The 18,354-nt window shown below is 38.1% G+C and overlaps 1 protein-coding gene across 4 annotated transcripts in view; it reads left to right on the top strand.

Annotated features, from left to right (window-relative positions):
• The window catches only part of LOC123519952 (protein FAM136A-like), a 43,355-nt gene extending 32,730 nt beyond the window's left edge, over nucleotides 1-10,625 (top strand). For 2 of the 4 annotated variants that reach the window (XM_045281698.1, XM_045281700.1), the window contains 2 exons: nucleotides 4,618-4,734; nucleotides 10,486-10,625. In XM_045281698.1, the coding sequence (XP_045137633.1) occupies nucleotides 4,618-4,734 (117 nt within the window). In that variant the 3' untranslated portion in view covers nucleotides 10,486-10,625. Of the gene's footprint in view, nucleotides 1-4,617; nucleotides 4,827-10,485 lie in introns of those variants that run through there. The other 2 variants (XM_045281697.1, XM_045281699.1) reach the window with 1 other exon arrangement.
• Nucleotides 10,626-18,354: the final 7,729 nt, after the last annotated feature.

The raw sequence follows: 18,354 nt of genomic DNA, 5'->3' as shown, positions 1-18,354 counted from the left end.
GAAAAGAAAATGGAAGATAATGAGGATCAAGTGAGGAAAGTAAGTGAAAAGCAAAATCGTTGGAAGATGGACCAGAGTTAGCAGAAAGTTAGTTTTTAAAAAGATTATAGAAGAAGGAAGGATGATGATGAAGAAGGCAAGAAATTGAAGAAGTCTATAGACTGGGGAAATACAAGGAGGGAAAAACACATCCATTAAAGATTAGAATTAGATTGCATGCAGGCGATGAGGAAATCCTATCAGGCTCAAGGAGGCTGAGAAAGAAATAAGTGTACAAAAATGTATGGTTGAGACACGATCTAAATGAAGAGGAAAGAGCTAAACTCAGGCAGCTATGGGAAACAGCCAAAGAAACAAACTTAAACAGAACACCAGAGGAGAGGGCAAGCTACCACTGGAAGGTCAAAGACATGAGACTGAGGAAGTGGTACATAAGGAGGGAGAACAAAAGAGAAATAAGTATCACTGTAGAAGAGTAAGAGTATTAAAAGTCACATACACAAATGAAAAATGGTATTTCAACAACAAAAATAAAGTTGAATGAATATTTAATAGAAAGCAAGACTGACATCGTGGGATTAACTGAGACAAAATTGTATGGAGAACTTGAAGCATTGGATATTACAGAAAATAGTTACAGCATATGGAAGAAGATAGATAAATAAAAACAACAACAAGAGGATTGATGTTACTTGTAAAGAAAGAGCTGCAGGTGAATGAAATAACTTATGGAGAAGTGAGTTCTGTGCTGAAAGCACAAACAAGAATTCAAGAAGGAAAAAGAGACTTTGCCGTTGTTTATGTCCCACCCAAAACAAACTCCTGGGGAAATGAAGAATATGGGAACATGCTTAATGATACCAGAAAATGTTTACAGAGACTAATTGAAAAGAGTAAAACATAACAGTGATGGGTGACTTTAATTGCAAGGAAATAGTTTTGGAAGACCTGACAACTGAGGGAGGAGAAAGATCTTGGAGACTCTTGAATCTAGCAGTAGACAATTTCCTAACTCAATGGGTGAAGGAGAACTAATGAAGAAACATCACGATTGGATCTAGTATTTACTAAAGAACCAGAGATATTCAACAACTTTGAATGTAAGAGTCTACTTGAATTCAAGCTGAACGGGTTACGTTCCTGAAAAAAGCATTCGTTGTGCAAATTTTCGTTAAGCGAACCAATTATAACAAGTTTGACCCCTGACTTGAACTTCCATTGAGAGTAAACAAACCAAGAGTGCATCATAGTACAGTAAAGGTTTAATGAAAGTAAAAATATGAAGTTAAACATTTAAGCAGTTTAATTTAATACTAAGTTATTATAATGTACACTAATGTATGTATGTAAGTAACTTTATAATGTTGATAATCTTAAATTTATGAAGGGAGGTAGAGTGGATTGGGAGAGACGCTAGCTGGCAACCGTGGAATGTAAACAAAGGACGCATCATTGTACTGCATGCAAAACTTATGTACCACATTTCCACAAGGTTTTCCATTTTATCCATTGCAGTCACAAGTTCTTTTAGCTTGCAAGGAAGATATGGTCTCACCAGCCTTCTTAATAGAGTTTGCTAACTTGAAAATAGTAGAGATAGTAGATGGAGTTAAGTCATGGTGGCGAGCAATGCTATTAGTTTTCTCACCTCTCTCGTGTCTGTGAATAATGTCCAGCTTCAGTTCAAGAGTAACAGGCTTCCTTTTCTTCATAGCAACGCTAGGCAACATTGCAGGTCTGGTTGCAGGGCATTTTGATGGCATGTTGAGCGTGAGATGACAAGCTGGTGCTGGACCCTGTTTTTGTTTTTAACTAAGAGTGGGGAAGGGTAGAGGAGTGAGTGGTGCACATTTTGTCCATGAGAGGAGCTGGTGTGTTCAAAAGCCTGTTGGCTTGCATGATACGGCAGGGCTTTCAAACTTGGAAAAAATTACTTGGATAAAATTTTTTTAAAGCAAGTTTGGTGTTCGTTATATGAGCAGATGGCAATAAAAAGGAAACGTTCGTTGTAGCAAAATTTCGTTGTGTGAATGTTCGTTAAGTGGGGGTTGCCTGTACGTCAAGATTCAGAGAATGGAACTGAAAAACTATGAGAAGGATATTGTTGATAAATGTAAGGATCAGCCAAAATTGTTTTACAGATATGTACACATAACCCTCCGTTATCACATGAAATTGGTGCCTAAAAAACCATGCAATAGTGAAAAAGGTGATAACGGAAGTGAAGAATAAATAGGAAATAAATAAATTGGTGCCTCAACCCAAAATTTTTCCTAAAATACCAGCTCTGAACAACAGAATACCACGTGCGAGACTGAGGGGGGTGGTGGTGGTGGTGGTGGTGGTGGTGGTGGTGAGCAGAGTGACCGGAACCAATCAGCTCCCTTATTCAAATCACGTGACATGAATATACAGCAATGATTGGCTGCTGGCTCCTCCTCCTCATGATCATCATCTATCTCCCCCTTCACCTCTTCCTCCTCCTCCTCCCCCCCATCTAAAAATTCGTCGGTGTGTGGTTGGGATATGGGTAGTTCTACTACTACTACTACTACTACTACTACTACTACTACTACTACTACTACTACTACTACTACTACTACTACTACTACTACTACTACTACTACTACTACTACTACAGGTGCGTGTTAGCAACTTTCCAGATGCGCTAAAACTGAATTTTGTAGATTTTTATAAGTGCGGGATAACGCCCAAACACGATAACGGAAGGGCGTCATAACGGAGGGTTAGTAGTAAATGGCAAGCTGAAAAACAAGGGAGAAATAAGCAAACTAAAATACAATGATGAAATGTACAAAGACCCATAAGATATGGCGAGAGTGATGAACATCTGTTTCCGGTCAGTCTTCACCAGAGAAAGCAACTTCCAATGTCAAATTCCAGTCAAATTAAGTGATGGTGTTTGTAAAATACAAGTGTCGGTAGAATAAGTAGGGAAAATAATGGAAGAACAAGATGTTATGGAAAGCCTCAGATCCTGACGGAGTGTCAAACTGGATTGTAAAAAAATGCAATCACCAGTTAGCAGACAAAGTCCACAACATCATTATGAGTTCCTTAACAGAGGGTAAAGTACCAACAGACTGGAAAAGAGCAGATATTGGGCCCATATTCAAAGGAGGAAATAAGGAAGATCCATTAAACTACAGACCAGTGTCATTGACCAGTGTAATAGCAAAAACATGTGAAAGGATAATAAAAAAGAAATGGATGGAATATCTGGAGGAGAAAGTTATGTTGACAGATAGACAATATGAATTCAGAAGAGGAAGATCATGTGTCACAAATTTAGTAAACTAGCTTCTACTCAACTGTGGTTGACATACTGCAAGAAAGGGATGGCTGGGTGGACTGTATCTACTTAGATCTAAAGAAGGCATTTAACAAGGTCCTGCACAAAATCTTACTGTGGAAACTTGAACAAAGTGGAGGACTTTAGGAAGAACTTCTGAAATCAATGGCTGACTTTCTAAAAGACAGAGAAATGAGAAAAAATCTCCCTGGAAAAGAATCTTATTGAAGTTCTGCAGGGGTCACTATTAGAACCAATAATGTTTGTGGTATATGTGAACAGTATACCAGAAAATATTAACAGTTACATCAGTCTGTTTGCAGATGATGCTTAATTAATGAGGAGGGTGAATAGAAAAGATGATTGTGAGGCGTTACAGCAAGACTTGGTTAAAATAGTGGAATGGTCACTCACATGAGAAATCAAATTTAATACCAAGTGCAGTGTATTAGAATTTGGAATGAGCAAAAGAAGGCCGAAGGGAATTTACTCAATGGGGAATAAAGAAATTAAAAAGGAGTCTGAAGAAAAGACCATGGTTTAACTATTATGGATAACTTGTTACCAGAAAAGCACATAAATTGAATTACAGGAAATGCCTATAAACTTTTGAGAAATTTGAGAAATATGAAGATAGCATCCACTTACATAGATGAAGATATGATGAAAAAAATTTAACAACTCTAATACGCCAAAATTAGAATATGCAGCTACAGTATGATCACTGAACAAAATGAAATATAAGGAAACTAGAGAGAATAAAGAAGGCAGCAACAAAGCTTCCCCCAAGTTTAAGTGAAAGGTCATATGAAGAAAGGCTATGAATGCTAGGTCTTACAACCTTAGAACAGAGAAGGGAAAGAGATCTAATAGCAGTGTATAGAGTTATGAATGGACTGGAAAAAATAGATAGAGAAAACTTACTAATCTGGGACACCAGTGACACAAGAGGATGTGAAAAGAGATTAAGAAAGGACAACTGCAGATATCAAGAAGTTCAGCTTTCCACAAAGATGTGTAGAGGTGTGGAATAGTTTAGATAAGAGAGTCGTTGAAGCAAGGACAATCAATAAGTTCAAAGAAATGTTGGATTTTCATAGATATGCAGACAGAACAGCACGAGCATAGTTCTTTTCCTGTATGTTACGACTAGGTAAATACGCACACGAATAACACACACACACACACACACACACACACACACACACACACACACACACACACACACACACACACACACATGCATATATTATGCTGATCCTGTTTCTTCAGAGACCAACAACTAATTTCATTGTTTTATGCAGGTATCAGCATACAAGGCAGAATTTGAAGGTTGTGCCATGCAGTGTGTTGATGAACACATCCAGTTGATGCCATCTGTGAAGAAAAGGATTGCTGGTATCTTAGCAAAGAACTTATAGGTATATTCTGAATATTTATGCAATGTTGGTAAAGCATCACAATTCAATGTGTTGTGTGAAATGGTACAAACCTAAATAAATATGTTAAAGTACTTTTATGCTCCATAAACTCTTAGAATTCTGCAGAATTCAGAACCATGTGGAATTATTTGAAACAATTGTATTTGGATATTACTGCAGCCGTCTCCAGCTTGACAGTTGATATGGGTATTGGTCATTAGAGTTCATGTGTTAAGTTAATCCACAAAATATTAGATACTTCCTAAAGAATTCAAACTTTAATTTTTTTTTTTTTTTTATATATATATATATATATGTGTGTGTATATATATATATATATATATATATATATATATATATATATATATATATATATATATATATATATATATATATATGAATGAATCAACTGTTATAGTAATCCTTATAGTCTAAAGATACAGATTCAAATTTCACATGGAAATGTTTGATTTTACATTTTTAGACTTAAAAGTAGAAGTATTCTGGATGGTGTCAATGTGCTTGAGTGATGAAGAGTTGCTACAGTTTGTAGTCTTTAGGTGTTGTTGCTACATGCTTCATTAAAATATTAAATCAAAGTAGTAGCAGTTATAATCAAGAATATGTATATACATGTTTAAAAGCAAGCATATACATATGTAGAAATATTGTGCCAACTTAAAACTTCAGCCTTCCATCTCCTGCCTGATAGGTAAGGTTACATTGTCATGTGATCCACAAGTTCATCTTCTAACACATTTGAAAGTTGTGTACTAAAATTAAGCAACATGTTGTGGGTTCCCATTGTGGGAACATCGTTGTAGGAAGAACAGTTTATAAAAAGTTACCACATGGATGCATTCTGCATTTTTGGTATGATGTTATATGCTTAGTGGTTTATGCAATACTGCACCATCAAATATATGAATTTGAAATATAGGGTTTGAAAACTAGCTAAGAACTTCCATTTTGTGTAATATTTTAAGATTTTCCTATGTTACTCCAGACTCATCACAAATGTGATGATAAATAACATGGGAACAGTTTAACATTAGTACATAGTAAGATTATTTCGGTACTTCTTTGCACTATGATACTGGTAAACTGTTTTGTTTGTATACAAACATCTGAAGATCAGTGTATCACTAGCATGTAATTATCATCTGTAGATTTTTTATTCATTTATTTATTTTTTCTCTCCAGGAAGGTGTAATATTTAAATAGGAATATTAAATGCAACACTGTTTTTATCACATACACAGGCACATGTTAACTAACTTGTATTTCTCCTTATACAGATTTGTATTATACTATATATATATATTTTTATCAAGTTAAAGAGTTGCTGAATCACTGGTAGTACTACTTTACCCATTCCTCAGCAGATTGTTTATTCTCAATTCTCATTCTTACTTGTATGAAATCCACATACTAGGAATAAAAGATTTTTGTTAATTACTGTACTGTAAATAAAGTCTGTTACTTTGTCAAGTTGCAATAATGCTAATGTTTGCATCCAATGCACTCAGGATCCTGCAAGTTCAATGTTTTCTATGAAAGCTGATTAATGCTTGTATTGGTTCCTACTAAAGATTGAGAGAAATGTTTTATACCTGTCATAGGAAAGCAACTCTGCAGCAATCTAAAATAGTGAATATATATATATATATATATATATATATATATATATATATATATATATATATATATATATATATATATATATATATAGTCAGCACCAATCAACTTTAGAACTGCATGTAAACACACATTCGCAGGTATGTAATGATGGATAAGTAAAATTTAGTAAATACCGGTGACTCATTTATTTGTTGATTGGCTAGCCATTCATCTTTAAGATCATCTTAAGCCTACCAGGTACTGTGTCAGCCAGGTTTTCAGTAGCTGAATGGGGAATTTTTACCATACCTTCCGAAGAGTCTCCTCAAGCTTTGTGATGGTCTATATGTGTGTTCTTGCAGTTTTGCCTTTACTATTCCCCAAAGATTCTCAGTCGGAGATATATCTGGACTTTGTGCTGGCCAATCCGGAATTAAATCTACTTTGCTATTACAGAGCCAGTCTTTGACTATTTTTGCCATGTGACATGGAGCATTATCCTGCTGAAGGATCTCGGTGCCAGTAGTGGTAGAGCAATCTGCCTGATTATCACTGAAGATGTTCAGGTAGACCTTACTATCCACTGCCTGGCCTTTAGGCAGGAAGACAAGGCCAGCCAAGCCTCCATAACCAAATGTACTCCAAACCATGAGGTAGGGAGGGTGCTTCACACAGTCAGTGTGTAGTATGGGTCACATGCTGACATGCCAGGTGGACACCACACTCTAGTTCCTCTGGTATCACTGATTGAGAAGGTACCCTTGTCAGTCCAGAGGACCTTCCTCCAATCCACTAGGTCCCAATCTTTGTGATTCTTGGCAAGGTCATGTTTCCTCTTCCGCTGTGTTTCATTAACATGGGGCTTAGTGTGCACCTTCACTCTCCGGTAGTGCAGTCTGTCCCTTATCACTCGCTGTATCATATGAACAGATACGTTTTTTAGCAAATGTAGATTTTTCCCTTTAGTTATTTTGTTGTAAGTTGAGGATTAATGCATAATTCTCTCTTGATTCTACGTAAAGTGTTGTTGGAAACTTTGTGGGCTGGTCCACCACCATGTTTGTGGTAAGGGACATTTTCACATCCCTCCTCATGCCATTCCCTCATCAACACATTCACTGTCTTTTCATTTACACTAGTTACACAGCCTTATTTCTTGATTTACATTCCCATTCTTATCCAACTCTGTCACTCGAACAATGTCATCATGGCTCGTATATTTCCCAGGCATTGTACAGCGCCACAGTATAACACTATAATTCAAGCAAACACAACCGTTTTATGAGACGGGGCAATAAGCAATTGTCGGGTCAACCTTACCCTATGACAGCAATGCAAACATTAGATCCATTAATCTTTCATTTTCAAAGCATGTGAGGTGTTAACCTGCATTGCTGTACATTTATTTTCTCCCTGCCCATTTTTCAGACAGTAAAAGAGTAGATTACTGGTTCGCGTAATATTACACTACAGTAACCGGAAGTTTTTAAGTTGATTGGCACTAACTATATATATATATATATATATATATATATATATATATATATATATATATATATATATATATATATATATATATATAGGGTCCAAGTTTTTAGGTTCAACAGTATATATATATATATATATATATATATATATATATATATATATATATATATATATATATATATATATATATATATATATATATATGCATACTGTTGAACTTAAAAAACTTGGACCCTAATAACTCAGATTTTACGATAAGTTGGATTCTGACCAACCCAGGGACTAAAGTTTGAGTTGAACATTTTTTTTCCTGTATCTCGTTTTCTATTGACATGAAAAAATTTAATTCCAACAAAAAATTGCATTTTAGTTGTAGTTTAAATTGAGACTAAGCAAAAGTCAAAGTTTATACAGATTTTGTAAAAATTTTTGAAATGGAAAAAAAAAACACTTTTCAAGATATTCACTCTTAAAGATTTTTCCTAATTTCGTCCTTGTTTTGCTATTTGTATTCATCTGAATGACGTGAAACTTTCACATATAATTGTGTATACAATGATGACTTCCTGGAGCATGATAGAAGGGTAATGCATCAGATCCCCACTTCTCTAGAAAATATTATTCACTCGTGTGAGGGTTCGGAAGGAGCCATCAGCAGCGTCACACCAACCTCCTGCTTTATGACTAAACTGGACATTCTCTGAGTCGTTATTAGTGTTTTGAAGTGAGATAATGATACTGTGAAGTAATTACTTGTCTGCTCCAGTTTTATATATGTCTAAATAATCTTTTGTAATAGTGTTATTGTGAGAGTTATGTGATGTATAGCTGTCATGATGGAGGTAGTGAGAAAAAAGTGTTTGAAAAAATAATAGCAGTCTTATGATATAGAGAGAGGGTGGAGAAGCATAGCAGTGAGGCTTAGGGTGAGGCGAGGGTCTCGGAGGGCAGGCAGGATTCAAGGTCCAGCTGTCAGCCACAGCTGTCTTGCAATGATAAGTTTGTTTCTTGTCTTCTCTTCTTGAAGTTTCTGATTCTAATTCTCATTAATTTATGCCTGTAAGGATGTTATTACCGAAAAGTAGAAGCTAAATGACACATCTCCCCTCCTGATGCCTGGCCAAGTACTGTGTAGCGCTTGAGTCAGGCTATGACGCAACTGCACAAGACATTTAAAAATGGATTCCTGGTGGGAAGGGTATTTAATTGTCAAAAAATAAGCTACACCATATGGTAATCTAGGGTCTGAAGGTTTTGGAGAGACAATAATAATTCCAAATTTTTAATCCTCTCAAAATTAAATAAATAAATCCTGCACTGTCTCCCTAAAGTCCGAGTTGAACTGCCCGCCCTTTTTTTTTTTTTTTTTTTTTTTTGGCGGGGGTGGGTGTAGGGGGGAGCAGAAATCATATTAGTCAGACATTCGCATTTGTTGGACCATCCTTTCCCTCTATTAGTCCAAGTTACTGAAGTTCAGCAGTATATATATATATATATATATATATATATATATATATATATATATATATATATATATATATATATATATATATATATATATATATATATATATATATATATATATATATATATATATATATATATATATATATATATATATATATATATATATATATATATATATATATATATATATATATATATATATATATATATATATATATATATATATATATATATATATATATATATATATATATATATATATATATATATATATATATATATATATATATATATATGATGGACACACACACACACACACACACACACACACACACACACGCGAGCGCGCGCACGCCTGGTAGCTCAGTGGTTAGAGCGCTGGCTTCACAAGTCAGAGGACCGGGGTTCGATTCCCCAGCCGGGTGGAGATATTTGGGTGTGTCTCCTTTCACGTGTAGCCCCTGTTCACCTAGCAGGGAGTAGGTACGGGATGTAAATCGAGGAGTTGTGACCTTGTTGTCGCGGTGTGTGGTGTGTGCCTGGTCTCAGGCCTATCCGAAGATTGGAAATAATGAGCTCTGAGCTCGTTCCGTAGAGTAACGTCTGGCTGTCTCGTCAGAGACTGCAGCAGATCATACAGTGAAACACACACACACACACACACACACACACACACACACACACACACACACACACACACACACACACACACACACACACAGTTAGGGTTAGTTCCTTCTTATGGAAAGCTGAAGCATAGTTTATTCTTATAAATCATAAAGCAGTCAAGAGTGAAATGTGAGAGAGAGAGAGAGAGAGATTTTGTTGACTTCCTGTAGTCACACATGTTTGCATTTTGTTCCTTCAGTTCCATTTAATAATGAAAGTTTATTTTTAAAGAAAATGTGAAGCACATTGGTAGTCTAATAGTAGGTAAATATCCTGTTTGAGTCTTATTTCTTGTTGTCACTCCATTACTTCAGTGTGTGTGTGTGTGTGTTAGAGAGAAAGAGAGAGAGAGCAAGCTCTCAGGGGATGCAATGTCTTGGTCACCCACATTTGCATAGGATATTATTCTGGTATATAGATTAATAGATTATAATTATTTTACTTTTTAATTATAAAGTTGTTTATACAAATATTGCTAATAGTTGATGTTTGCAAATTTTATCGCAGAAAACCATGACGTGGATGTTTCTCATGTGGTGCATTAAGAATGATCTCGTGTTCCTGATGACGTGGGTGGCTCCTGGCTGGTGATGACTCAGTGGCTGAATTTTGACCATTAATGCTATAAATTATACCTACCATTTCATATAGATCCTTATTTATTTATTTTTATTTTATTTTGTATTTTATATATATATATATATATATATATATATATATATATATATATATATATATATATATATATATATTTTTTTTTTTTTTTTTTTTTTTTTTTTTTTTGTAGGAATATATTTTCTTAGGCAGGTATCTGTTACACATCATGTTTGTATTATTCCAACATAGAATTATTTTTTTGTTTTGTCAGATCCGCCCAAAGCTGTAAAATATTATTGTAAATAACATTTTTTATTGACAATGAACTGTCATTAATTTCTCCTTGGTGTTGTGAACTGAAGTTTGTAATGCTCTTATGGTCTTGTATATTTTCATAATTTCGTTGTCAACATCATAAATTGCCATTTTTTTCTAAGCCTTCTTATTGTACTTAGTCTTTTTCTTACTATAACTACTTTTGATTTTCAATCATGGACAAAATTGGCCAATCCTTTAACTTATCCTTGGGGATGCACCCTTGGAAGAGGGCACAGCAGCACTGGTATGCATGGAGCTTGCTGATGGAGAGTGACACAGGAAGCCCTTCAAGTCACTGGAACATTTTAGGTCAAAGGGGGTGAAGAGGACTTCTACACTGCATTCTTTTAAAAGTTCATTGCTGGTGGTATTATAGTTAGTGTCTTCTCTCCATTTTGAGGTACAGGATCATGAAAGCTCCAAATCACCTGGCACTTTTCATGTCTACTTAATATTTCCATGTCTAACTGACCTTATTGAGTTCATTCAGCAATAAAAGCTATTAATTAAGATAAATTTTATAAAGTAACATACAATGTAAATAAGATTGATTGCTGAATAATTTTTTTTTTTTTTTTATTTATTTTTATTTTTTTTATATCGCCTATAGTACCTGCAGGTATACTTGAAGAGTAAGGGAAATGCTGTTCAGCTTCCACCCATTAGTGGTGCACGCAGTTTTATCTATAGTGGTACCCATATTAGGGCCTCATTTCACCACCCAAGCGCATCTTTGGCATAAAAACCTAGAACCTGGGTATCATGGTGAAATGTAGGTAACTAAACCACTCGACAAATGGCAAAGTTTCAAGGCGGTATGTGGTGGGAATGAAACCTACGCATGGACGTCTGCCCAATCTCACGCTCACCATTTTAAGGCGGGTTCACACGTGCTTATTTGTGACTGCTTTTTTACGTACGTAGAGTTTTCGACTTGCAATCGGCGCCTAGCGACTCGAAAAAACAGTCGCAAAACAAGACCAACATATTGGTCTTGCTAATCGATTTGTGACTTTATTTACGTCGTAACGTCACGGAGGAAGTTTTGAAAATGTCTCTAGAGATAGAAAAGAAAGATACACATGTAGGACCCTAGAAATTAATTATACAGTAAAAAAAAAAAAAAAAAACGCAAATCGTTGTTCGACGAAATAGCTGCCACTCTACAAGAACTGTTTTCCTCAATGCAGGGTGTTGTTGGAGGTGAGGATTGGAGACTTAATTGTCATTATTTAATTTGATTGCAGTTGTGCATAATTTTTATAAGATTAACAATTTTCTTATGAAAAATGTAGGCTAATTTAGAGTGTGGTAGACACACTTTCCTTCCTTTTACTTAGCCAGGGACGTATCCATAGGTATTTTCTTTTCTGTTGACTTCCGTTACGCCAAAAGAAGAGCAACCACAGCTTCAGCATCTTCACTGGAGGAAGACATCTTGGAAGATAGCTGTTTGTTTACATTCGCTTCCCGCCAAGGCAGCAATTAGTTGATACTTTCCAGTCGCTATGCGTGACGTTTTCCGATAAGGACGACTCAATCGATACTTCTAGCGACTTGCAATTTCAGTCAAGTTGGCACGTGTGAACCCGCCTTTAGCCTATCAGTGATGCACGACCACTGCTGTGCAGCTTCACCCACATCCTGATTACTTTACTTCTATCCATTTCAGACCTTATAGGGCATAACTTCGCAAATATCTTATAAGCAAACATTTGGATCAATATGATATTTTGGCACTGCTTGCTTGACACCGTCCACAAATCTATGGCACCACGGTGCGTTGCTAAGTGTGCTTCATTAATAAGCTGATGACACGATTTGGTGCACCTTATGATGAAAGCTTGCAGTACTTCACCTTGTCAAAAACTTCATTGGCATCCAGAATGTAGAGGTAGACAGATGAGCCCCTGGAAGTGTGATGCTCAAGGATGTTCCGCATCGTCCACGCAGGCACACAACTAGAGAGGGGTGAGGAGTCTGGACGAATGAGAATAATTAGAGTGAAGGGAGTAATGGGGAAAGTTATCTTTTACTGTTCCCTATTTCTTATCCTTCCCCATCCACTATTTCCCACTTGTGCTTATCCCTCTATCTGCTTGCCCCATGTACTCATCTTTACCAATTACTTCTTCATTCTTGAAATATAATTTTCTTAGTTATTCTATTATTTATCAATATATTTTTTTTCTTTCCCTCATCTGTCCTCTCATATGCCTAATGCTTTATGGCACAAATACTGTGATATGTAAAAGATATTTGCAATCTTGGATACGGAGGTAAAAGAATTCGCAACCACAATCTCATCTGTAAAATATTGATATTATAATATCCGCAATCACATCCTTAATCGTGTTTTTGGAAAAAAAAAGAAAAAAATGCATAACCGGCTCAGCCTCCTCATCCGTGGAGCTTTAATCCAATACAATAAACATAATTTGTTCACAATTTGCGACACGAGCCGCCACATGAATCCACACTTCGGCTCATTGTCGGAGCAAGTGAACATGATTGCCGCCGGGGCCCTTTAGTGGAATATTGTAGAAATTGCTTCCACAAGGCTGAACAAAAGAAAAAGGATTCTGTGCAAGGAATGGACTGGCAGTGAGTCGCACGTCAACACCATCCATGCATATATAATATAATTATGTATAAAGCCACATGCCAAGCTTCCCCGTGCCGAGCAGCATAAGCGAGCTTTCTCATAACGGTCATTATTAGCTCATGGGGCACGCAGTGAACTCCCGCCGTTGTCCGAAAATGGAAGGAGGTTTACTGATCAGCAGACACTGCCTCCAATCTTCAGAGGTATTCAGTCCTTGATCTGATTAAATTTATATATTATGTGAATATATTTAGCTAAGGAGCAGCTGCACTTCATTGTAATTACACGTCCATATTTTATCACCGTTAGTAAACACTCGACGAAGGTGTTAGTCCATCACTGATAGCGACGCGATCTGCTAATGTATCTGCCAATCAAGCCATGCACAGGATTTGACGAAACAGACGAGGTTAGTCAATTGACGGAGAACCATTACCTGTGACTGTGAAAGGCGATTTAGTTGTTCATTGAAAACTGTGTATTGCTAAAACTGATAGTACGGCCCAATATTGATAATGAAAAAATGGTTGTAGCATAAGTGATTAATAGCAAATACACAATATTCAAAGGTATCGTAAAGCTAAACCAGTTCTCAAATAACTTTCATGTCAACCAAAGCTGAATACAATCAGTCCAGTCATCGATCCGCCTTCACCCAAGTTCCGTCGTGAGGACTTTTCTTTGTCTCTGGGGTATTTGTGTATTCCTGTGACGCTAAGCAAACGCAAACACAGGAGGTTTCAGCAGTTGACATCGAGCAGCATCTGCATCCAAAGCTCAAAAACATGGTGTTCTCCGTATGCAAGAACCATCTCTCTAGTAGAATGCAGTTGAAGGCCAGAGAGGAGCGTCTGTGGAAACACCTCGCTGACCAGGTATACTTGCCTCTGCATAGATGTTGTTACAGAAGTGAAAGCTACAATATCATAGCTACATGTGAAGATAATACACTAGTGACTAGATAATAAAATTATATTTTACTTCTTATAAGTGAGGCTACAGTGGTTTCGAAATGGACACCCTATAATGAGTTAGCACATGGTACACGAGTGCTGTTACGTGTGGTTTGTTGCATGTGGTAGTTGATTATGTGCTAACGGTAGGTGACAATTACCTAGCCATGACAGTTTTTTTCTAAGTTGATTATATACTGTAGACAATGACTAAAGTAAAATTTATCTTCAGAAGAGTTCAAAACCTACAAATGAGTCACGTCGCAGTAACAAGTCGTCAGTTGACAGGAACGAGTCGCAATGTTATGACACAAAAGAATCGCTTGACACCATCGAGTCAGGCCATGAAGTTGAATCAACCAATAAAAGTGGACTTCAGTGTGTTAACACTTGCAAAAGAAGTAGAGATGTGGAGAAAAAGGAAAGAGCAGAGGAAGACTTGCCATCAATAAGGCCCGTCTCATGCAGCTTTGTTCCTTCTTCCACTGTGGGTAGGTATGAGTAGAACTCTGTTGTCCCTTTATGGCAGAAAGGCCCCAACCATTACAGCTTCCCATCCCTATGAGTTGCCGCGTATGAAAGAATCAACGCTCTATTTCATGCAAACTGGTTTCAGATTCATTGATTCAATAGGTTTAACGGAGATGAGATTAGCGAAGATCTTGGATTAGCCCTACACACACTATTACCCATTGACCACCACCATCATCATCACCAATACCATAGTCATTATTCATGTCAATATCATTATCGTGAACTTTCACGATTTTTTCACACGACAAAGTTCTCCTCTAACCATCTCCACTCATTTCTGTCAAAGTTTGTCCAGTCAGGTTACCAAAACAAAATTTAACAGCTCATTCACTCCTTCTGTTTCCCTACCTTTCTTTCCGTCTCTCACCACTCTTGGGTTATTGTTCTATCACTGTAAGTACAGGGTACAGACCAAAAACCAATAACTTAGCAGAAGCAGTAGGCGAAGAATGTTCCCCTCCTGTGTGTTATTACGTCTGTTTTGAACGAGTGTATGTAATTAGTATTTTTCCCACAACGACAGATAATAATGAGTAGCGAGTAGAAATTATAATGTAATGCATACTAGTGCGTCATTAAAAAAGAAATGAGAATGTTATTGTAATAATTCTTCTGTCTTCTAAGACTGGTCAGAAGGAGAGGCGAGTGTAAAAGAGCGATGGTGCAAAGGTGTCGGAACGTCCTTGGCCCAACGACGCTCATGGCTCAAACGACTGAAACAACTCAGGCAGGTGAGACACGCGACATCTTGATTGATTGATATATTTATTGTTGAATTAATAATTAAATACAGCAAAGGAGGAGGATGGACCTTGCCACCCACCCCCTGGGCAAAGACTTAAGGTTAAAGTATCAAAAATATATAAATAGACAGTATACATAACAAGAATAAAAGTACCTAAATAAATAAATACAGATATTGCACACCTTATTGCATAAACATCCTACAGTCTGGGAACAAACTGAAGATATTCCCTGAGTATATCCCTGAGAATGGTTGAGTCTAGATGGTCAATGAGGCTATACAAGTCATGTTGACCTTGTGGCCTAAATTTAGCAATGAGAGGACATTCCATGATATAGTGACGCAGAGTGTGTCCCCTTGGTGCAGCACACCAGGGCCCATTGAATTATAGGGTCCCTCCACGCGCAGGACTGGGTAGCCGTGGGCGGGACCAAAGCTCTGTGACGTCACGGAGAGCTCTGCTGGGAGAGAGAGAGAGAGAGAGCGCGCGCGCACCTCCCAGCAGAACTCCCCGTGACGTCACAGAGCTTTGGTTCCGCCCACGGCTACCCAGTCCTGCGCATGGAGGGACCCTATAATTCAATGGGCCCTGCAGCACACATCACACACCAGGAGAAGCACTGACTTCCCAAAAGTATTTGTAGCCTAATCTGAGCCTCACTGCCACCCTGTCGTGTGATGCAGTGTGTCTCCCGTAGGTGTAAGCACAGCTCTGGGAGACACGTGCATAGTGAAGACTAGTGCTACTGCCACTATGGCAACAAAGCTCGAACTGATCACTAATGCTACTATTTACAAAGTCCTTAATGCTACTCTTAACATAACCCAGAGTGTACTCAGTGCCAGGGTCCACTGTGTCATCTTGTAGGGCACACTGAGCAAGGTGGTCTGCTTTTTCATTTAGCGGGATACCCACATGAGAGGGTATCCAGATGAAATGGACCATGGCACCAGCACCTTCTAGGGCGTGGATGAGATCAAGACACTTATTAACTAGATCACAGTCCATGGGGGAGGTGGATTGAAGGGCATACAATGCAGCCTGACTGTCAATAAAGAAATATACATTCTTATGGAGAGGCGCCACAATATGGAGCGCCTCCAGTACAGCATACAGTTCTGCTCTAGTGGAAGACATGGGTGCAGGGAGCCGCCTGGAAACCTCAGTGTCAGTGTAGAGATTGGCAGAGATGTAGTCACGGATGAACAGCCCACATCCAGACCTGCTGCCATTGACTGACCCATCACAATAAACATGAATAGCCTGAACGTGTGGGTACTTGGACAATTTAGTCATGAACATGTCTTGCAGCACATGAGGGAGCCAGTCCCTCTTGGGCTGATGCAGAGATTGAATATCAACACTGACACGGTGAGGGTTCCAGGCGGGTTGTAGCGGTGACATAACAACGTTAATACAGGCCTCAGCTACACCTACACTTGTCAGTACTCCCAAGATCTTCCTGAGGTATGGTGTTGTAGGAGTGCGAGGATCATGATACAGGGGGGTCAGTGATCCCTTTAGAGAGTCAGAGCCCGTGCATAGCATCCGACTAACTGTGCGACAAGTAATTTCCTGTACCCTACACATAATACTCGGCAGGTGCAGTTCAGCTCTGAGGACTTCAATCCGTGCAGTCCTGGGGCATCCCAAGATTATCCGCATGGCTTCATTCTGAACAAGCTCCAGGGGACGGAGTTGGGTGGCACTAAACTGTATTAAAACAGGGGCGGCATAATCAATAAGGGACCGTATGACAGATATATAGAACATTCTTAGGACTGGAATGCCAGCCCCAGGCCCCTGTTTGCTAGCAGCCGAAGTGGTGCTAGCCGTGGCAGACAGAGGTCTCGAACATAGTGGACGGCTTGAAGAGACTTCCTGAAGCTCATCTGAACACCCAGGTACTTGTGTATATGAACTCTAGGGATGGGAACATTGTTTACAGTGGGCAGCCAAGAGACCTTCCTTTTAGCTTGATATTTTGTTTTACATTCATTAATCACTAGTCCCATTTGGACACACAACGCTGCCAGTTGTGACAAAGCTAACTGGAGAATCCTGGGTGTGGGGCATTGGAGGAGTATGTCATCAGCATAGATGAGGATCTGGGTGCCCTGCGGAAAGGAACAGCGCAATTTTGTCCATTAAAACATTGAAAAGCATTGGACTAAGGACTCCACCCTGTGGTGTTCCAAGCTCAAAGACTTCCTCAGAGGAGACTGCACCTTGAAACCAAACCTGTGCTGTTCTATTGTACAAATAGTCCCTGATCCATCCTAATAATCTACCTTTGACACCTTTGAGAATGAGTTCCTCCATAATAACATCTTTGTTGGCCCTGTCGAAGGCACCCTTGAGATCAATGAAAGCTCTGCAGGTAGCATCCTTATTTATAAGACACTCAACAAAACAATGACTTGTAGAGTGACCTTTTAGGAAGCCATGTACATTGCCAGAGAGTACATGGCCCACCTTGTATATAAGCCTGTTCAATATTACCCATTCCATCATCTTGCACAGACAGCTGGTGAGAGAAATAGGGCGAAAGGTGCCATCACCTTTGGGGATTGGGATGATGATGGCTGTTTTCCAAGAGTGGGGAAGCTTGCCTGCAGTGAAA

Source organism: Portunus trituberculatus, chromosome 46 (genome assembly GCF_017591435.1).
Source record: "Portunus trituberculatus isolate SZX2019 chromosome 46, ASM1759143v1, whole genome shotgun sequence".
NCBI classification, from domain to species: Eukaryota; Metazoa; Arthropoda; class Malacostraca; order Decapoda; family Portunidae; genus Portunus; species Portunus trituberculatus.
This window is presented reverse-complemented; position numbering and strand designations above follow the sequence as displayed.